Source organism: Ranitomeya variabilis, chromosome 5 (genome assembly GCF_051348905.1).
Source record: "Ranitomeya variabilis isolate aRanVar5 chromosome 5, aRanVar5.hap1, whole genome shotgun sequence".
NCBI lineage: Eukaryota > Metazoa > Chordata > Amphibia > Anura > Dendrobatidae > Ranitomeya > Ranitomeya variabilis.
Genome location: NC_135236.1, coordinates 551,928,482 through 551,951,151, shown reverse-complemented (window position 1 = coordinate 551,951,151; position 22,670 = coordinate 551,928,482). Strand labels below are relative to the sequence as shown.

The window sequence follows — 22,670 nt, the reverse complement described above, 5'->3', positions numbered from 1 at the left end:
ATTTTTTGCTCTGAGACCCCGTTCCTCTGGTGACCCCATTCATTTCTCTGTTGCGTGGCGACCCGCAGGACTGGGCATTCTCCCTTGAGACAGGGAATCCTGCATTGCTCAATATAGATTCGTTTTTTCAAGCACTTGGACTGCTTTATGATGAACCTAATTCTGTGGATCAGGCAGAAAGGATTTTGCTGGCTCTGTGTCAGGGTCAGGAAGCAGTAGAGATGTATTGTCAGAAATTTAGAAAGTGGTCTGTGCTTACAAAATGGAATGAGGATGCCCTGGCGGCTATTTTCAGAAAGGGTCTTTCTGAGGCTCTTAAAGATGTTATGGTGGGGTTTCCCACGCCTGCTGGTTTGAACGAATCAATGTCTCTGGCCATTCAGATTGATCGGCGCTTACGTGAACGTAAGGAGGTGCACCATATGGTGGTGTCCTCTGGGCAGAGTTCTGAGCCTATGCAATGCGATAGAGTTTTGACGAGAGCAGAACGGCAGGAGTTCAGATGTCAGAATGGGCTGTGTTTTTACTGTGGTGACGCTACTCATGCTATCTCTGACTGCCCGAAGCGAACTAAGACGGTTGCTAAGTCGGTTACCATCAGTACTTTACAGCCTAAATTTCTCTTGTCTATTACCCTGATTTGCTCATTGTCGTCCTTTTCTGTAATGGCATTTGTGGATTCTGGCGCTGCCCTGAACTTAATGGACCTGGAATTTGCCAAGCGCTGTGGTTTTTCCTTGGAGCCATTGCAGAGTCCTATTCCCTTGAGGGGGATTGATGCTACGCCATTGGCCAAGAATAAACCTCAGTACTGGACACAGTTAGCCATGAACATGGCTCCAGCACATCAGGAAAATATTCGCTTTTTGGTGTTGCATAATTTGCATGATGTGGTTGTGCTGGGGTTTCCATGGTTACAGGTACATAATCCAGTGCTGGATTGGAAATCTATGTCCGTGACTAGTTGGGGTTGTCAGGGGATACATAGTGACATTCCTCTGATGTCAATTTCCTCGTCCCCTTCTTCTGAAGTTCCTGAGTTTTTGTCAGATTTCCAGGATATATTTGAGGAGCCTAAATCCAGTCCTCTGCCTCCTCATAGGGACTGTGATTGCGCTATTAATTTGATTCCTGGCTGTAAGTTCCCTAAGGGTTGACTTTTCAATCTGTCTGTGCCAGAGCATACCGCTATGCGGACTTATGTAAAAGAGTCCTTGGAGAAGGGGCATATTCGCCCGTCTTCATCACCGTTGGGAGCGGGGTTCTTTTTTGTTGCCAAGAAGGATGGCTCCTTGAGGCCCTGTATAGATTATCACCTTCTCAATAAGATCACGGTCAAATTCCAGTACCCTTTGCCTATGCTCTCTGATTTGTTTGCTCGGATCAAAGGGGCTAGCTGGTTTACCAAGATTGACCTTCGAGGGGCGTATAATCTGGTCCGCATCAAACAGGGTGATGAATGGAAAACAGCATTTAATACGCCCGAAGGCCATTTTGAATATCTTGTGTTGCCTTTCGGGCTCTCTAATGCTCCATCTGTGTTTCAGTCCTTTATGCATGATATTTTCCGGGAGTATTTGGATAAATTTATGATTGTATATTTGGATGATATTTTGTTTTTTTCCGATGATTGGGAGACTCATGTGAAGCAGGTCAGGATGGTATTTCAGATTCTTCGTGCTAATACACTGTTTGTGAAGGGGTCTAAGTGCCTTTTTGGAGTTCAGAAGGTTTCTTTTCTAGGGTTCATTTTTTCTCCCTCGGCTATTGAAATGGACCCTGTTAAGGTCCAGGCTATTTATGATTGGACTCAGCCCACATCTGTGAAGAGCCTTCAGAAATTTTTGGGCTTTGCTAATTTTTATCGCTGCTTCATTGCTAATTTTTCTACTGTGGTTAAACCTCTGACCGATTTGACCAAGAAAGGTGCAGATGTGGTGAATTGGTCCTCTGTGGCTGTGGAGGCCTTTCAGGAGCTTAAGCGTCGTTTTACTTCTGCCCCTGTGTTGCGTCAGCCAGATGTTTCTCTCCTTTTTCAGGTTGAGGTTGATGCTTCTGAGATTGGGGCAGGAGCTGTTCTGTCTCCGAGAAGCTCTGATGGCTCTGTGTTGAAGCCGTGTGCTTTCTTCTCCAGAAAGTTTTCGCCTGCTGAGCATAATTATGATGTCGGCAATCGGGAGTTGTTGGCTATGAAGTGGGCATTCGAAGAGTGGCGACATTGGCTTGAGGGAGCCAAGCATCGTGTTGTGGTCTTGACCGACCATAAGAATCTGATTTACCTTAAGTTGGCCAAGCGCTTGAATCCTAGACAGGCTCGGTGGTCTTTGTTTTTCTCCCGTTTTGATTTTGTGGTCTCGTATCTTCCGGGATCTAAGAATGTGAAAGCTGATGCCTTGTCTAGGAGTTTTTTGCCTGATTCTCCTGGAGTCCGTGAGCCGGCTGGTATTCTCAAGGAGGGGGTGATTCTTTCTGCTATCTCCCCTGATTTGCGGCGGGTGCTTCATGAGTTTCAGGCTGATAGACCCGACCGCTGTCCTGTGGGGAAATTGTTTGTTCCTGATAGATGGACTAATAAGGTGATTTCTGAGATCCATTGTTCGGTGTTGGCTGGTCATCCTGGGATCTTTGGAACCAGAGATTTGGTTGCCAGGTCCTTTTGGTGGCCTTCTTTGTCACTGGATGTGCGTTCCTTCGTGCAGTCCTGTGGGATTTGTGCCCGGGCTAAGCCCTGCTGTTCTCGTGCTAGTGGGTTGTTTTTGCCCTTGCCTATCCCTGAGAGGCCCTGGATGCATATTTCCATGGATTTTATTTCCGATCTTCCTGTGTCTCAGAAGATGTCTGTCATCTGGGTGGTTTGTGACCGGTTTTCTAAAATGGTCCATTTGGTACCTTTGCCTAAGTTGCCTTCCTCCTCTGATTTGGTTCCTTTGTTTTTCCAGCATGTGGTTCGTTTGCATGGTATTCCGGAGAATATTGTGTCTGACAGAGGTACCCAGTTTGTTTCTAGGTTTTGGCGGTCCTTTTGTGGTAGAATGGGCATTAATTTGTCTTTTTCTTCGGCATTTCACCCTCAGACAAATGGACAGACGGAGCGAACCAATCAGACCTTGGAAACCTACTTGAGATGCTTTGTGTCTGCTGATCAGGATGATTGGGTTACCTTCTTGCCGTTGGCCGAGTTTGCCCTTAATAATCGGGCTAGTTCGGCTACTTTGGTTTCGCCTTTTTTTTGCAATTTCGGTTTTCATCCTCGTTTTTCTTCAGGGCAGGTTGAGCCTTCGGACTGTCCTGGGGTGGATTCTGTGGTGGACAGGTTGCAGCGGATTTGGACTCATGTGGTGGACAATTTAACATTATCTCAGGAAAAGGCTCAACGTTTTGCTAACCGCCGTCGGTGCGTTGGTCCCCGGCTTCGGGTTGGGGATTTGGTCTGGTTGTCTTCTCGTGATGTTCCTATGAAGGTCTCTTCCCCTAAGTTCAAACCTCGTTTTATTGGTCCTTATAGGATTTCGGAAATTATCAATCTGGTGTCTTTTCTTTTGGCCCTTCCAGCTTCGTTTTCCATTCATAATGTGTTCCATAGATCTTTGTTGCGGAGATATGTGGTGCCCATGGTTCCCTCCGTTGACCCTCCTGCTCCGGTGTTGGTTGAGGGGGAGCTGGAATATGTGGTGGAGAAGATTTTGGATTCTCGTCTTTCAAGGCGGAAACTTCAGTATCTGGTCAAGTGGAAGGGTTATGGCCAGGAGGATAACTCTTGGGTTTTTGCCTCCGATGTCCATGCTGCCGATTTGGTACGTGCTTTTCATTTGGCTCATCCTGATCGGCCTGGGGGCTCTGGTGAGGGTTCGGTGACCCCTCCTCAAGGGGGGGGTACTGTTGTGAATTCCGTTCTTGGACTCCATCCTGTGGTTGCGAATGGTATTTTTGGGAGTTCTGCTCTTGGGCTCCCTCTGGTGGTTTCAAGTGGAACTTAGCAGCTGCGTTCACTAATCGGTTTCCTGGCCTTGTTATTTAACTGGGCTTTTGGCTTTAGTGGATGCCAGCTGTCAATGTATTTCCTGTGGATTCAGTCCTTTCTTGGAAGTTCTCTGTTGGCCAGTCCCTTTTCAGCTTAAGATAAGTCTGCTACTTTTTGGGTGTTTCCCTGCTTATGACCTTATGTTCAGTTCAATTTATGTCTCTTTTGTCCAGCTTGTCATTATGAAATATTCCGGCTAGTTGGAAGCTCTGGGGTCGCAGATTTGCCCCTCCACACCGTGAGTCGGTGTGGTGGTTATTTTTGTAAACTCTGCGTGGACTTTTAGTTTTTATACTGACCGCACAGCAACCTTTTCTATCTCTGTCTATTTAGATAGTACTGGCCTCCTTTGCTAAAAAATCTAGTTTCATTTCTGAGTTTGTCATTTCTCTCTCCACTCACCGTCAATATTTGTGGGGGGCTATCTTCCTTTGGGGGTTTCTCTGAGGCGAGATAGCTTTCCGTTTCCATCTTCAGGGGTAGCTAGTTCTTAGGCTGTGCAGAGGCGTCTAGGCAGAGTTAGGTACGCTCCACGGCTATTTCTAGTGTTGGTGTTAGGAGTAGGGATTGCGGTCAGTAAAGTTACCACCTCCTCAGAGCTAGTCCTATTTTTGTTTTACCCACCAGGTCATTTCAGTGCTGCTCCGTAGCGAGTCCATGATTGGTTTTGCCCACCAGGTCATCTCAGTACCGCTCCGTACCCACCAGGTCATAACAGGTATTTAGTCCTCCGGCTGTGTCGAGGTGTCTAGGATGTGTTAGGTACACCCCACGGCTACTTCTAGTTGCGGTGTCAGTTTAGGGTTTGCGGTCAGTACAGATTCCACCTACTCCTGAGAAAGTCTCATGCTGCTCCAAGGTCACCGGATCATAACAGCCTCTGCCCTGTGCTAGGACAGCGGCCTATTGTGATGACGACGGGGCAATACATTTCAACTGAATGTGCGTCCGAGGGCAAACATTCAGTTGAAACCAACGGCCCTCTCTACGTCCTGCTCTGGGGCCTGACAAGCTTCCAGGGCCCACCAGAGAGATTTTACGGTGCCCTGGTGGGCCAATACGACACTGCCTCCATCCTTTGAGGAAAGTCTGAAATTAAACTATGACCTGTCCACATTATAAATTGACATGTTGCAAATTTAAAAATCTTTTTTGCACACAATATTTTCTCAGATTGTGAATGATATTTGTTACATTTTCATTCATTTGTTTGTCATTATTTTCATCTTACAGCCAAAAATCCAGGCACAAAATTTGCAGCTATAAGTGCCTAAAATAGGAATATTGTTTCATAGGAAGGAATGTACTGGTGCAGTACTTTCACTACATTTGGATATCAGAACTGCAAGCAGAGTGTTATTTTTGTACTACTAAATTAGGGCAGGTTAAAGTCTAAATATGCAAGGTCTAATATTTCTTTGCATTCTTAATATAGTCAAATTGGATGTTTCTCAATACTTTTGCAGCAAATATGAGCCAGTGACAGGTATCTACAGGCATCCAGGAGTCATCACTTGTCAACATGGCGATGCAGCGGCATTTTAGTGTTCGAGATTGTCACCAAAGGTCAATAACAGCTCTTGGGTTCCATACAGCAAGGAGAGAGTTTCTCACGGGCTTTGAAGGTAAGGAACAGGTATATTCAGAGTATAGACACCTATAACAATACGGGAATTGACAAGTATCTCATGCAGGGAAATAGTCTAAGAAAACAGTAAAATACTGTAATTGGTAGAGTATTGAGAGATTCAGGAGAATGAAGTAGGACTCAAAAGTTTGCATTACCATTAATCGTAATTAATAATGATGAGCGAGTGTACTCGTTGCTCGGGTGGTCTCCGAGTATTTGTAACTGCTTGGAGATTTAGTTTGCATCGCCTCAGCTGAATGATTTACAGCTACTAACCAGCCTGAGTACATGTGGGAGTTGCCTGGTTGCTAGGGGATCCCCACATGTAATCAAGCAGGTTAGTAGCTGTAAATCATTCAGCTGAGGAGATGAAAACTAAATCTCCGGGCAGTTACAAATACTCGGAGACCACCCGAGCGTGCTTGGGAAAACCCGAGCAACGAGTACACTCACTCATCACTAGTAATTAACAGAAAAAAATGTTAATGCGCCACATCATCCAGTGTAGGGATGAGGGGGAAATGTAGACATTAACTGCTTTGAGTGGTATGGGGTGTCATCAATCCTTCATATTTTCTTGTACAGTTATTGTGTGTAAATAGTGTTCTTGGTAGCACATCCATATAGTGCATACATGAGAAACTGTGCATGTTGCATTGAAATAATGATTCATTATGTGACAGCTCCCTACTGTAATCAATAACATAAACCATTATTCTAGCACATTGTTCTGTTTATTTTATAACAACCTGATGGACCATTTCTAAGTGATGACACATCATCATAGATCCATCATGTCGATCATAGCAATTGTAAAAAATGGAAGCCATGGCCATGAGGTTGGGGCTACACTATAATAATGAGATCATGATTAAGCACTGTGATATTGCATCTTATGATTTCCTATATTTTTAAAAAAAAATCATAAGGAATGGAATTGGGCCTGTGAGCACTTTAAATGGACTCTGCTTCAAATGTTGTGAACATTAGAGGAAGATAAGAAAGCACATTGGCCTCACTATGTGCACAAATTGGTCTGTACTAGTGATGAGCGAGTGTACTCGTTGCTCTGATTTTCCAGAGCACTCTCGGGTGATCTCTGAGTATTTGTTAGTGTTCGGAGATTAAGTTTTCATCGCTACAGCTGAATGATTTACAGCTATTAGCCAGCTTGATTACATGTGGGGATTCCCTAGCAACCAGGCAACCCCCACATGTACTCAGCCTGGCTAATAGCTGTAAATCATTCAGCTGCCGTGATGAAAACTTAATCCCCGAACACTAACAAATACTTGGAGATCACCCGATCGTTCTCTGGAAAACCCGAGCAACGAGTATACTTGCTCATCACTAGTCTGTACCTATAACAATTGGGTCCACACCACTATGGTTATACCCCATGCATGCTACTATTTCATTGAACTAAATCTGGAACAGCCAGATGATCTATTGCAACGTTCTACTACCTCATGGGTGAACGAACATAGGCAACGGTGGCTTCAGACCATACATCGGCTAGCAGGACAGCGGTTACAAGAAAAGATCTATAACAGCCGTCTTCCAATTCAGGAAGTTCCACTTAAGTCTGGGGACTGGGTGCTGGTATGGTAAAGACGTCTCAAAGGCAAGCTGAGTGAACGTTGGGAAGTGCAACCATACAAAGTGATCAAGAGACTGTACCCCAACGGCTGATGTATGAAGTACAGGTTGAAAATGAGGAATCTGATCCGAGAACTCTACACAGGAATATGTTACAGCCATGCTGGTCTGAAGATCCCACATCATCCCTGAGAGCAACTCCTCCTGTTCCTTCACCTGGGTCGAATTTCCCTTACAGAGACTCTAGTGAATACTGGTGGATCATTCCAGGTCCCCCGGCAGTGGATGCTGACATTCCTGATACAGAACCATTGCCAGTTTGCAGAGGAGAACCCCGGCTCTGCCCGATCTTTCTGCTGCAGAGGACAGCCCTACTGATACTGCTTCCATTGAAGATAGTCAAGACCTCCAGAAATCCAGTAGGCCTAATGCAGGTGTTCCACCAAATAGGTATGCTGATAAGTTCATTTGGTCCACCTGTATGTATTGTGGGCAACATGGCACTGCTGAGTAAAGAGTTGTATGGTCCTTTATCCTTCTCCCTGGACTATACAGGAAGGCCAAGTATGGCCGCCTTTAAGTGGGAAGGCATGCAGGGGTTCAGCCCCTGCCAAGAACTGAATTACACTGTGACTTTGAGAGATGATGCTCCCCTCTGATTTGTGTGCACTTGGACTAGTCCTTTTCCTCCCTGCAACTTGCTGTCTGTTGGTTTAAGCAAGAAGCAGGAAGTGTTTGTTCAGGAAATGAAGAGGGAGACTCACACCTTGGTGAAAGAGACAGGAAAATAAATGTGTCCTAACACTGAGAGCTTGGCAAATTAACAGCTTCAAGGGAGCAGATAGTGCCCGGTTACCGCAGTATAGATAACAAGGACCGCTTCAGAAGGAAATAGTCACATTGCACAGACAAAGTGGTTCTCCCCAAGCACCTGTAACCTGAGAGAGAAAACAACGCTATGATACCAGTAACCCTCAGTATTGAAAGTGGGAACAAGACTTACCTGGATCTGGAAGAAGACGGATCTGATAACCTGAAGGAAGAGCTCATCGCAACAAACTCAGCTCTACTCAGGGGTGGATTAAGGGTAGCCAGGGCCCCGGGCTGTTCAGACACTATGGGCCCCCTGGTCATGTGACGGGATCATGCGACGGGGTCATGCGACGGGGTCATCATATACCTGAACCAGATTATTCCAGAAAAATAGTTGCTGTGTGAAACTATAACCTGTCAAACATCCATTGATCTAGTCAATTTACCCTTCAGTTAGGAAGAAAAAAAAACAATACTATCACCATAAGTGCCAGTATTCACAGGAGATCTGTACTTAGTATGCAGTGTCTGTGTAGAGGTAATACAGTGATCACTGATGACATACACAGGACCTCTGTATATAGTATACAGTGTATAGTGTCAGTGTATAGGTAACACTGACTCACCAGTGACGTCTCTAGGTGAAGTCCTTCATCTTTCATCCAGCACAGACCGCCATCACTTTATCCAGCCAGGACTCATCTCTGCAGGAAATAACACAGTTATCTCGAGCTCCGCTTGCAGAACACATTGCTTAATTTTTCCCAACTTCTACATTACACCACATGAAGAAAAAGAGGCGACATAGTGTCACTCTACACAGTAACAAGACCACCCCCCATTTAAAACAGTGTCCTCAAAAAATAAAATTAATACATCACTGCAGTAATAATATCCCTTAATTAGCCCCTATGGTAATAATAATATCCCCCATCCTGGCCCCATGTATCTCATTCCTGGCTTCAGCCATATGTTCTCCCATCCTGCCCTCATGAGTATCCATCCTGCCCCATATGATCTCCCCATCCTGCCCCATCAGTCTCCATCGTATTCATCCTGCCCCATGATCCTGCACGATCTGTCTCCAATCCTGCCCCATGTCTTTCATTCTGCCCCATGTCTCCAATCATGCCCTGTATCTACATTCTACCCATGTCTCCAATCCTGCCCCATCTGTCTCCAGTCCTGCCCCCAGTGTCCAGCATCTCTGCCCCAGTGTCCAGCATCTCTGCCCCCAGTGTCCAGCATCTCTGCCCCCAGTGTCCAGCATCCTGCCCCAGTGTGTCCAGCATATCTGCCCCCAGTGTGTCCAGCATCTCTGCCCCCAGTGTCCAGCATCTCTGCCCCCAGTGTCCAGCATCTCTGCCCCCAGTGTCCAGCATCCTGCCCCCAGTGTATCCAGCATATTGCCCCCCATTGTGTCCAGCATATTGCCCCCAGTGTGTCCAGCATATTGCCCCCAGTATGTCCAGCATTCTGCCCCCAGTGTGTCCAGCATCCTGCCCCCAGTGTGTCCAGCATATTGCCCCTAGTTTGTCCAGCATATTGCCCCCAGTGTGTCCAGTAATCTGCCCCAGTGTCTCCAGCATATTGCCCCCAGTGTGTCCTGCAATCTGCCCCAGTGTGTCCAGCATTTTGCCCCTAGTGTGTCCAGCATATTGCCCCATTGTGTCCAGCAATCTGCCCCAGTGTTTCCAGAATATTGCCCCAGTGTCTCCAGCATATTGCCCCCAGTGTGTACAGCATCCTGCCCCCAGTGTTTCCAGCCTATTGCCCCCAGTGTGTCCAGCATCCTGCCCCCAATGTCTCCAGCATATTGCCCCCAGTGTGTCCAGCATATTGCCCCCAGTGTGTCCAGCATTCTGCCCCCAGTGTGTCCAGCATTCTGCCCTCAGTGTGTGCAGCATCCTGCCCGCAGTGTGTCCAGCGTATTGCCCCCAGTTTGTCCAGCATATTGCCCCAGTTTGTCCAGCATATTGCCCCATTGTATCCAGCAATCTGCCCCAGTGTCTCCAGCATATTGCCCCCAGTGTGTCCAGCATATTGCCCAATTGTGTCCAGCAATCTGCCCCAGTGTCTCCAGCATATTGCCCCCAGTGTGTCCAGCATATTGCCCCATTGTGTCCAGCAATCTGCCCCCAGTTTTTCCAGCATATTGCCCCCATTGTGTCCAGCATATTGCCCCCAGTGTTTCCAGCATCCTGCCCCCAGTGTGTCCAGCATATTGCCCCAGTGTGTCCAGCATTCTGCCCCCAGTGTCTCCAGCATATTGCCCCCAGTGTGTTCAGCAATCTGCCCCAGTGTCTCCAGCAAATTTCACCAGTGTCTCCAGCATATTGCCCCCAGTGTGTCCAGCATCCTGCCCCCAGTGTTTCCAGCATGCTGCCCCAGTGTCTCCAGCATATTGCTCCAAGTGTGTCCTGCAATCTGCCCCAGTGTGTCCAGCATTTTGCCCCTAGTGTGTCCAGCATATTGCCCCATTGTGTCCAGCAATCTGCCCCAGTGTTTCCAGAATATTGCCCCAGTGTCTCCAGCATATTGCCCCCAGTGTGTCCAGCATCCTGCCCCCAGTGTTTCCAGCCTATTGCCCCCAGTGTGTCCAGCATCCTGCCCCCAATGTCTCCAGCATATTGCCCCCAGTGTGTCCAGCATATTGCCCCCAGTGTCTCCAGCATTCTGCCCCCTAGTGTGTCCAGCATCCTGCCCCCAGTGTGTCCAGCGTATTGCCCCCAGTTTGTCCAGCATATTGCCCCCAGTTTGTCCAGCAGATTGCCCCCAGTGTGTCCAGCATATTGCCCCCAGTTTGTCCAGCATATTGCCTCCAGTGTGTCCAGCAATCTGCCCCAGCGTCTCCAGCATATTGCCCCCAGTGTGTCCAGCAGTCTGCCCCAGTGTCTCCAGCATATTGCCCCCAGTGTGTCCAGCATCCTGCCCCCATTGTTTCCAGCCTATTGCCCCCAGTGTGTCCAGCATCCTGCCCCCAGTGTCTCCAGCATATTGCCCCCAGTGTGTCTAGCATTCTGCCCCCAGTGTGTCCAGCATTCTGCCCCCAGTGTGTCCAGCATTCTGCCCTCAGTGTGTCCAGCATCCTGCCCCAGTGTCTCCAGCATATTGCCCCCAGTGTGTTCAGCAATCTGCCCCAGTGTCTCCAGCATATTTCACCAGTGTCTCCAGCCTATTGCCCCCAGTGTGTCCAGCATATTGCCCCCAGTGTGTCCAGCATTCAGTCCCCAGTTTGTCTAGCATATTGCCCCCAGTGTGTCCAACATATTGCCCCCAGTTTGTCCAGCATATTGCCCCCAGTTTGTCCAGCATGCTGTCCCAGTGTCTCCAGCTTATTGCTCCAAGTGTGTCCTGCAATCTGCCCCAGTGTGTCCAGCATATTGCCCCCAGTGTGTCCAGCATATTGCCCCATTGTGTCCAGCAATCTGCCCCAGTGTCTCCAGCATATTGCCCCAGTGTCTCCAGCATATTGCCCCCAGTGTGTCCAGCATATTGCCCCCAGTGTCTCCAGCATACTGGCCCAGGCCTCCCGGATTGCCGTTCTCAATAAAAAAAAGAAAAAGTTCTCCCCACCTGCTCCCTCCAGCAGCGTGCACTCGCCGGCGACGTGCGCGCTGCGGCTGATGTCAGCTGCCAGCCTCCGATTGGCTGGCGGCTGTTAACTATTGACGTGCGGGCGCGCGCCCGCACATCAATAGCGAGCGTTTAACTGCCACAGCACCGGTAGGGGCCCAGTGAGCAGATGAGACGGGGCCCGATGTGGGCCCCCTCTGCCCACCGGGCCCATACGCCAATCAGGACAGTAATGCCCTGATGGCGGTGGGCAATCTGAGCGGTAGCCGAGGGCCTCCCACACCACTGGGTCCGGGGCTACTGCCCAGATTTATCCTATTATAATCCGCCCCTGGCTCCATTACATCAGAACCGAGTAGAAGCAAACAGACTTTCTCCTAAGAGCTACAGAAGTATGTGTGATACCGATGTTCACCTCTAGTAGGATTCAGAGCAGGGTTTTTTAGCGAGGACGCTGTAGCACAGCGGCCTGATTATCGGAAGCCAGGTAGGAGGTTAGAAGAGAGTAGTTTGTAGGAATTGTTTATACTGTTTGTATTGAACATTGATCAGCTATCTCTCCTTGTATCTATTATTGTCATTATCATTACAAGAACTGTCTTATTTTTCAATTTATAGTCTGTCTTTAAATAAAGTTGCTGTTTAGTTTCTGCCTCCTCATCTATTGTACTGTATTTGAGTCCTGCCCGGCGGTGTCGTTCAGTCGTGCATGACACTTATTGCCATATAGCCCAAACCTAATATCAGTGCACCTTGAGTAACTGCTATTCATGGTAGGTATGTAGATTGGAGTCCTATTCCAACTTAACTTTTTTCATGTCACTGAAATCTTACAGGGCTCAACTGTGTTGGCCTTAATAATTCTGTGGTCCCAAACTCTATAATTGTTAGCTCATAAACAATGTCTGCTAGTTGTAAATTTAATTGCTCTGCCCCATTCACTTAGCTCTTGCATCCCATTTCCAGATGGAATGATAAAGTGGTGGGACCTGGACAGTGGACGCCTGTCTCAGTCAGCAGCTGAACATTCAGGGATGGTCACCAACCTCTTGTATTGGACAGAGACAAAGCTAGTCGTCTCATCATCAAATGATGGTACTCTGATTGTTTGGACTTCTGGAGCTGTTGTGTTAGACAAGATCAGGGTAAGTAAAATGCTTTCCTTTTGTTAATTATTGTTTGAAAAAATGTACTATCTTATAAACACTATTTATGAGACACAAATAATATATTCTGATAGGGCTTTGGTTGCAATAAGCAAGAAGGTAACACACATTACAGCCAACCTACGGTATGTATCTGCTAAACTAAGCTAGTTAACAGTGCCCATTGTAAACTAAGAAAAAATATTTTTCTCCAGAAGGAAGACAACTGTTGCTATTGCCAATGGCAAGTAGCAGCCAAGGATCTATCTCCAGTAAGAATCATAAGAGTCTCCACAGGCCTTGGTTCCCAAAGGGGCTGATATGTCTTTTTCATGAATTGGCTCAGTAAGGTTCTTTTCAGCAAGAAAACATAAAGGTGCTTTGGTCAGTTTTTAAACACTTGGGAGTCTTGCGGTCAATTGACCCAATTGTTGTTCCTATGCTATTCATCAATTAACAAAAATAGTTAATTTATTCTCCAGTGTTAGCAGCATATGTTCAGGCTTTGCATCTTTCAATGCCACCTAGATTCAGTAGTGACTATAACTTCTGCCATGGGTTTATCAATCATTATACACATTGAACTTTGTCTTGTCCAATTCTGTTTTGGTCAAAGAAGGATAGACTAGTGGAAACCAGGACCAACATGTTGGTCTCAAGGCTGTTCAGAGATTTCTCAAGTGGTATGTCCTGTAGATGCTTTATCTACAAAATAAGTTAATTATTGAGATATTAGTGGGTCAAGCCTTCAACCATTACACATTTTGCTCCTATCATCCATGCCACTACAGTCTTTTTACAAGCCTGCCACAAAAGTGGTAGGAGATTATAATCTCTTAGCAGTCTTGGAAGAACAAGTGAAGTCTGTGTGATTTCTACCCTAGATTTTATCCTTTCATTTAAATGATAAATCTGATCTTGTAAGAAGAACAATATTTCTATATGGTTGTGGAATGTGAGAGAAGAAAAAACTGGCACTCACCGTCCCTTATAACAGGATTACTGGACTACAGATTCAGATTCCAGCTCCACGGATGACATGATGTCACAGAAAGTTGACTGTAACTACTGATCCCCTGCCACTACCGAATCTCTCCCTTTAGGAGACTTACGAGAAGAGGCGGTAGGGGGTGTAAGTTTTCTCATTAAACAAAAAAGCAAACAGGTGTTCTGGAGATAAGTGGAGGAATACCAAACCATACAGTTGTGAATTTAACTCTTTCTAAGGGTCTTTTGTCTCCCAGACTAGTGGACTTCAAAATTGACATGTTCAAAGCCACAAGAAAAATGCATCTACATAGATTCTTCACAGGGAGACACACCATTCTCTATTGAAGAAAAGCAACAACCAACAGCACTCAGATGACCATGATGCACGCTCCAAAGTCCATGGATCCCACTGGACCAATACTCACAAATATAGAAAAAGAAGCAGCATCCGATCCAGGTGAAAAAAGTATCAAAAAGTCTTTATTCTGCCATCACATCATACTACTGTATGATGTGATGGCAGAATAAAGATTTTTTGATACTTTTTTCACCTGGAACAGATGCTGCTTCTTTTTCTATATTTGACACCATTCTCTATTGTCCCCTAGGTTTTCAGATAGGAGAAAAAAAATAATTCCTCACTATCAGTGGTCGCAGATGATGCAACCCTACTAATCAGCCTAAATGAGGATTTAAGTCATCATACTACTATTGGCAGCATTAGTAGTACACTATTTCTGAGAGGATTTAATTCCATATACAGTGGGGGGGGGGAAGTATTTATTCAACCATCAATTGTGCAAGTTCTCCCACTTAAAAAGATGAGAGAGGCCTGTAATTGACATCATAGGTAGACCACAATTATGAGAGTCAAAATGAGAAAACAAATCCAGAAAATCATCTTGTCTGATTTGGCAAGATTTATTTAGAAAATTATGGTGGAAAATAAGTATTTGGTCATTAACAAAAGTTCATCTTAATATTTTGTTATATATCCTTCGTTGGCAGTGACAGTGGTCAAACATTTTCTGTAAGTCTTCACAAGGTTTTTGGCATGTTGGCCCATTCCTCCATGCAGATCTCCTCTAGAGCAGTGATGTTTTGGACCTGTCGCTGGGCAACATGGACTTTCAACTCCCATCAAAGGTTTTCTATGCGGTTGAGATCTGGAGACTGGCTAGGCCACTCCAGGACCTTCATATGCTTCTTATGAGCCACTCCTTTGTTGCCCTGGCAGTGTGCTTGGGATCATTACCATGCTGAAAGACCCATCAATGTTCATATTCAATGCCCTTGCTGATGAAAGGAGGTTTGCACTCAAAATCTCACGATACATGGCCCAATTCATTCTTTCATTTACACGGATCAGTCATCCTGGTCCCTTTGCAGAGAAACAGCCCCAAAGCATGGTGTTGCCACCCCCATGCTTCACAGTAGGTATGGTGTTCTTTGGATGCAACTCAGCATTGTCTCTTCCAAACACTACGAGTTTTGTTTCTAAAAAACAGTTCTACTTTGGTTTCATCAGACCATATGACATTCTCCCAATACTCTTCTGGATAATCCAAATGCTCTCTAGCAAACTTCAGATGGGCCCGGACATATACTGGCTTGAGTAGGGGGACATGTCTGGCACTGCAGGATCTGAGTCCCTGGCAGCGTAGTTTGTTACTGATTGTAGCATTTGTTACAGTGGTCCCAGCTCTATGAAGGTCATTCACTAAATCCCCCCCATGTGGTTCTGGGATTTTTGCTCACAGTTCTTGTGATAATTTTGACCCCATTGGGTGAGATCTTGCATGGAGCCCCAGATCGAGGGAGATTATCAGTGGTCTTGTATGCGTTCCATTTTCTTATTATTGTTCCCACAGTTGAATTCATCACACCAAGCTGCTTGCCTATTGCAGATTCAGTCTTCCCAGCCTGGTGTAGGGCTACAATTTTTTTTCTGGTGTCCTTCAACAGCTCTTTAGTCTTCACCATGGTGGAGTTTGGAGATGGACTGCTTGAGGTTGTGGACAGATGTCTTTTATACTGATAACAAGTTCAAACAGGTGCCATTACTACAGGTAATGAGTGGAGGACAGAGGAGCCTCTCAAATAAGAAGTTACAAGTCTGTGAGAGAAGTAATCTTGCATGTTTTTAGGTGACCAAATACTTTTTTTCTACCATAATTTGCAAAATAAATCTTGCCAAATCAGACAAGGTGATTTTCTGGATTTGTTTTCTCATTTTGACTCTTATAGTTGCGGTCTACTTATGATGTCAATTACAGGCCTCTCTCATCTTTTTAAGTGGGATAACTTGCAGAATTGGTGGCTGACTGTCATGACTCACAGGGACGATAGCTTTATCATCCCCACCGCTCACACTAATATGTCATGAACCGGGGTTGTTTGGTTGCCCATGGTTCTTTTCTGAAGGGGATTTATCTATATCCCACTTCCCAGTTCCGGTTTGGAACTTGCACCTCTCTGGCACCCCCCTTACCCTCAGGTCAGACAGGGCACTGCACTTAGGATAATTAGTCACCAGAAAGGCTGCCTTATTTTGTACTGGCTAATGGGCACACTGCAGCGAGGGCAATATAACTACTCCCACTCAGGCGGGAACAATAATTATCAACGTCGTCCATTGCTACAAAGTCTACAAAAGCACAGGACAAATCCGCTGCCACCAGCTCAGATTTCTTAATTAATAACAGGTCCGGAGCCAACCCAAATTAGTAGCGTAATTCACTTCAGAGGACATGACAGTACTTTATAGAGCAAGCAGAAACGAAGCTAGTAATTTTATATATTTACTCCAAAAGATAGGCAGTGTTTACAAAAGGGTAAAAAGATATTATAAAATGAGACAATTAGGTATATACAGACAATTACAAATAAAAAGGGATTAACAGAAGAAAAAAACACTTACAGTTCCTTATATAATTTCAGCTCATGGCAGACCATGTGGCTCGGGGGAGGGGCGAACATCAGAGTGCATCAGAGCAGCTTGCAGTGCTGCTGTTAGCTCTTTTCCTGAGCAAAGACTAGTGAAAACTGAGCTCTCAGGGTGTTATACCCCTTTGTCGTGACATCACTGAGTGGGCTGAGCTATAGAATGCACTCCTACTTTCTCAGAGGGACTCAGAGTCATGGAAGATTCATATTCCCCGAAGCTCCAGGATGCAACCTCGTATAGTGATCACGGAACTACCATTTTTCGGGCATGAGCTGGGCATTAATTTAAGCCCAAACACAACGTGGTTATGAGCCCCTGTTAAGCAGCACTACGTTTCCCCATATCTGCTAGGCGCTGCGCCTAGAAAAATCACTGTGTGATGGCCCAGGCGATGCAGCGGCCAAAAATGTATTTGTCCTGCTTCCAGTCCTAAGCTGCACGATTATGTACCAGTTTAAGAGAACAAAGGGAATGACACCCCCCCCCCCGACCATGCTTCTTTGCTACTCATTACTTCCGGCTTCACTGTGGCATACAAAGACATTCCTGAGGGAGGGGGAAACGAGTGGCTTAGAATTTCACTGTGCTAGCAGGCAGAGAGGAGGGGGGTCAGAGCCCACAGCGTGTGCCTGGAACCATGGCACCTTCTGAAAAATCCCTCAGACCATGGCATTTTTTACATTATCGTGACACTGACTAAATACTTTTTTTTCCCACTGTATACGCCTCCTACCATCCAGAGTAATGTCATAGACATCTTTCATGCTCATTTTATAAGAGATATAAAAGCAGTGATCTATCCCACACTTCCAGCTAAGCTAAACAAAGGGTTCTAAATAAGATAAAACAATAGAAAGATGTAATAATAAGAGAAGCCGATAAAGGCAGCGACGTAGTCCTCTTAACAAGGGACTATTATATCCAGGAACCAAATAGACAGTTATCCGACAGGACAACTTATTTCCCCCTCGCAGTAGATCCAACTTTTGGCTTAGAAAGAAATTACAAAGTTTATTAAGAAAATATTCAGATTTGGGGGGTTTTACCATCAAAAAAGCTGACAAAATTGTTCCCAGAGTTTCCCCAGAAGCCATACTGGCATACCTAAATAACATAAATCCCTGTCAGCTCCCCTAGAATACCCAGTAATATCGGAAATAGATTCTTTAACAGAAGCTTTGGCCCAATATATGGATTGGTTGCTACACCCTCTTCTGCATAATATTCCTTCATATTTGAAGGATACAAACAATTTTCTTAATGCTCTGCATGAAGTACAATGGCAAGATGGGTTTCAGATTACATCAATTGATGTAGAAAGCAGCTATACCAGGATCCCACAGGAACCATCTGATCCATACTCATGAACACTGATAAAAGCAAGGAGTTCATAGAGTTTATTTGTGAAGCCTTGGGATTTATTCTTAAAAACAATGATTTCTTTTTTATGGCAAAGTGTTTTTTGCAGTGTACAAGTACTGAGATAGGATGCCAGTGGTTTGTACTTTCACCATTTTTTTTTTTTTTAGCTTTCCTGGAAGATAAATTTGTTTTTTTCCTTAAAAAAAACTCTTTATAAAAATAATTAGATATTATTAAGATATATAGATGATGTCTTTATAATTTGGTCTGGCACAAAAGAGAATTTTGATGATTTTGTGAGGTATTTAAATACAACTAATACAAAGAACATGCATTTTACTTTAGTCTTTGGTGGTTCTAATTTAGAATTCCTTGATATGAGAATCCAAGTCCAGGAAACCAATTTAATTGCAGATGTATATAGAAAGCCCACCTCCATGAATTCTCTTTTGCATGTCAGAAGTGCCCTTCTACATCACAAGAAGCAATCGCTCCCCTGCAGTCTTCCTACTCGTCTCAATATGCAAATTGCCTTTTCAGAGAAAAAGAGGACTTGAACGCTATAGCGCCACCTGTTGGAAGTAGCGATCAATCCTACAAATCACAATCAACCCTTTAACGAGTCTTGTAATATGACTTAGGGTACCGTCACACATTGAAATTTCCATCGCTACGACGTTACGATTCGTGACGTTCTAGCGATATCGTTACGATATCGCTGTGTCTGACACGCTACTGCGATCAGACACCCTGCTGAGAATCGTACGTCGTAGCAGATCGTTTGGAACTTTCTTTCGTCGCTTGATCACCCGCTGACATCGCTGGATCGTTGTGTGTGACAGCGATCCAGCGATGTCTTCGCTTGTAACCAGGGTAAACATCGGGTAACTAAGTGCAGGGCCGCGCTTAGTAACCCGATGTTTACCCTGGTTACAAGCGTAAACGTAAAAAAACAAACCGTACATACTCACCCGTCGGTGTCCTTCAGGTCCCTTGCCGTCTGCTTCCTGCTCTGAGTGCCGGCCGGAAAGTGAGAGCAGAGCGCAGCGGTGCTGCGCTCCGCTCTCACTGTACGGCTGCACTCAGAGCAGGAAGCAGACGGCAAGGGACCTGAAGGACACCGACGGGTGAGTATGTACTGTTTGTTTTTTTACGTTTACGCTGGTAACCAGGGTAAACATCGGGTTACTAAGCGCGGCCCTGCGCTTAGTTACCCGATGTTTACCCTGGTTACCCGGGGACTTCGGCATCGCTCCAGCGCCGTGATTGCAACGTGTGACCGCAGTCTACGACGCTGGAGCGATGATTATACGACGCTGCGACGTCACGAATCGTGCCGTCGCAGCGATGAAAATTTCAATGTGTGACGGTACCCTTAGGATAAAAGCCAAATCAGTATCTCAATTGCAGACACGGTGTTTTGGGCTGCTGGCCTTTGTCAGTGCACAGCATGAGAACTGATTTGGCTAGGTGAGAGGCTCTAGAGTGAAGTCTAAGGGGTAAGGTTTCTCCTTGTGGAGAGTGACATTCCAGCTCTGGCTTGTTTTTCTCTGAAGAGGCATATTCATATTAAATTTCCCAGAGGAGCATTGCACGGTGAATAAGCCTCTTTACCTTGACAAGCCAAAGCTGGTACTCCTCTCTAGACATTCTGGATACTTTGTCTAGAAGTACCTGGTTCTGTGTCCTTGACCAGGGTAAGGTGTACCACCAAGGGATAGTTGAAGAATCCAGCGGACTCCTGACATCCTTCATCACACCATGGGGATTGTACAAGTAGATCCGTTTACCATTTGGGCACAGCTCTGCCCCGGCAGAATTCCAGAGGAGCATAGTGTCACAACTCAGCTGTTGGGTGACCCGGGACCAGGGGCTCCTTCCCTGCCTGGTTTATCGGGGTGTGAAAAGACTGGATCAGTCTGGCCGCATAGACGTCAGATGCTTGTACACACGTCCTCTCCTCAGCACAGTACCTCTTCCAACTTAAGCATAGAAGCATATCTAGAGGGATTAAAGGACCATATCTGCCAGCTGTACCTAGATGACAATGTGGTACACAGCAAGCTGTACCTAGATGACAATGTGGTACACAGCAAGACCTTCACAGAGCATGATGAACATGTGAGGACCATACTCCAACATTATCAGCAACATGAAGTGAAGCTAATCCCAAAGAAGTGTGAACTGTTCAAAAACCAAGTTCGATTCCTGGGAAAAATTGTGTCCAAAGATAGATACACCATAGATCCAGCGGAAATTGCCTTAAAAGACAAGCATCCCTCTAATGTGGGAGAGCTGGAGAAGATCTTAGGATTCCTCTCCTATTTCAGAACGTCCTGTATATAAAGAACTTTTCCCAGATGCTCCGCTTCGTTATACCACCTCTTGAGGGAAGCAACAAATCCAGACACATAGTTGGAGAAAAATAAGAACATGGGCATGATTCGACCCAAAGGAAGAAACACAGTTTCTGCTCAGCAACCAATTAGCTGGACGTAAGATCACCAGGAGATATTGGAAGAATTAGTTGATTACCTTGTAAAACCACCCATAATGGGATATTCTGATTCAACCTACCATTTGTCCTGCATTGTGACGCTTCTCAAGTGGGACTTGGAGCTGCCCTGTGTCAACATCAAGGTCGTACGTATATTGGAAGTCATCGGCTATGGTTCCAGAACACTGACAGATGTCTAGAAAAATTACAATGTACATTATGGAAAACTGGAATTCCAGGCATGTGAACGATTTACAGATTATCTCTATTACAGCAAAGAGTTTGAGGTATACACTGACATCGACCCTCTGACCTACATCCTCACTACAACAAGACTGAATGCTACAATTCAGAGATGGGTAGCTGAACTAACTGACTTCAACTTCAGTATCAAGTACAGACCTGGAAAATGCAATGCGGATGCAGATTGTTGAGAATGTGTTTAGAGCCTGAGGAGTTCATGCAAGAGTGCTCTCAAAAAAGTCAGTGTAGCAGCTATTGTGAGCACCAACCACCAGTACAGGTTCAGTTTGAGGAATGCACACCGCTGTGGTGTCTGTTGACGGTGGCAACTACCGTGAAAGCACAAGAACAAGATCCCCCAACTCCATTCAGCATCTATCAAAAGAAACAATCTGGAAAGCACAATGGGATTACCAAATAATTAGCAGAATTCTACCTTATGTGTAGCAAAATTGGTTCCCAAGAAAGTGAGAGAGAGTTAGATTCACCAGCAGTAGCTGTATTATTTAAAGAATGGACGAAGCTCTACCTCACTGCAGATGGTATTTTTATCCCAAAAGGGAAACAACAGTTAGTACTACCTGGAATATATCATCGGTTGGTCTTCAAAGAACTCCACAAAGACATGGGATATCTAGGAGTAGAAAGAACTCCAAACATGGTTGTGGTTGTTTGAAGAACAAACATCCTAACACACCAACCCAAGCATCTATGTGCAACATCCAAACCAACTACTTATTTGAGATGGTTTCAATAGACTTTCTGCACACCTGCGCGCCCATACAGAGCTCTGTGGTCACCATACCACTTATCACTAGCTGTATAACACTGAGGTTCAGAGCATAAGGCCAGCAAAAGTCAAATCTAGCGATGTTTGAAAAAGACCCGGACGGGGTCAAAACATCACACGCTACTTCATCTTTTTTGCCAATCACAAAAAATGTTTTTGCTTCTTCATGTGGTATTAAACTTACATAAATTAAATAATTTTGCAAACGTTCGAGAGTGCAGGTAATTTAACTTTTATAACTACTAAGTAAGGCATTCTGTCCTGCTAAGTGTACAACGTAATGTGTCACTGTTATATGTTGTCTAGACACTTCATCAAAATACAATGTCTGGTTTACATTCTGTAGATGGTCATCAACTTATTTATTTTGTTACATTTGTATCCATTAGCTCAGAAGTCCCATCTTTAGCATTGCAATAAACCTCAGACGACATCTCTTGGTTTGTGGATTCAAGAACCATCTCTCTATTTATCCTCTGGATGAACAAAAAACTTGTGGACATATTATAAACCTGAAGAAGAGCGCGTCTGACTATCAACATTCTGACATTGTTTCGTGCATTGTGTCTTTGGACAGTCAAATCTATACAGTAGGGTACGTATGAAAAGCTCAAATGCTTCAAACCCACACAAAGCACACTTTTCACCTACTTTTTAGGTAGCCTATTAGCAAGTGGTTTATTTATTAGCCTGTAAAATATACGGCAACATCTAATTCGTCAACTCATCTCCCAAGTCACGCACTGATCTTCTACTGAAGCGAACATGGATCACCATAGAGTTTCGTGGTCATTCAAGTTTTTTTCTATAGAATAACCTTGGATACAGGTGTGGTCATAATGCTGATGCTAAAGTGTCTACCTTTACTCTATGTGAAACTGACTTCAACACGGATAAGTTATTGTAAAGTTAGTGAGAATACAGGAGTCTTCTTCAGTCAATAGCAAATGATTAGTTTCGCAGTGTCAGATTGTGATCAATATATTTAAATGGTCTCTTTTGTTTAAACAAACTTTACAAAAATCAATAATATTAGAAACATAAGAAACTTTATAGC

General features: G+C 45.0%; 1 protein-coding gene across 3 annotated transcripts in view; it reads left to right on the top strand.

The window, feature by feature from the left end:
• LOC143776480 (uncharacterized) overlaps positions 1 to 22,670 on the top strand; it is a 194,601-nt gene that overhangs the window by 30,878 nt on the left and 141,053 nt on the right. For 2 of the 3 annotated variants that reach the window (XM_077265909.1, XM_077265910.1), the window contains exons 2-4: positions 5,488 to 5,646; positions 12,606 to 12,784; positions 22,003 to 22,208. In XM_077265909.1, coding sequence (XP_077122024.1) covers positions 5,544 to 5,646; positions 12,606 to 12,784; positions 22,003 to 22,208 — 488 coding nt within the window. In that variant the 5' untranslated portion in view covers positions 5,488 to 5,543. The remainder of the gene's footprint in view (positions 1 to 5,487; positions 5,647 to 12,605; positions 12,785 to 22,002; positions 22,209 to 22,670) is intronic. The other variant, XM_077265911.1, reaches the window with a different exon arrangement.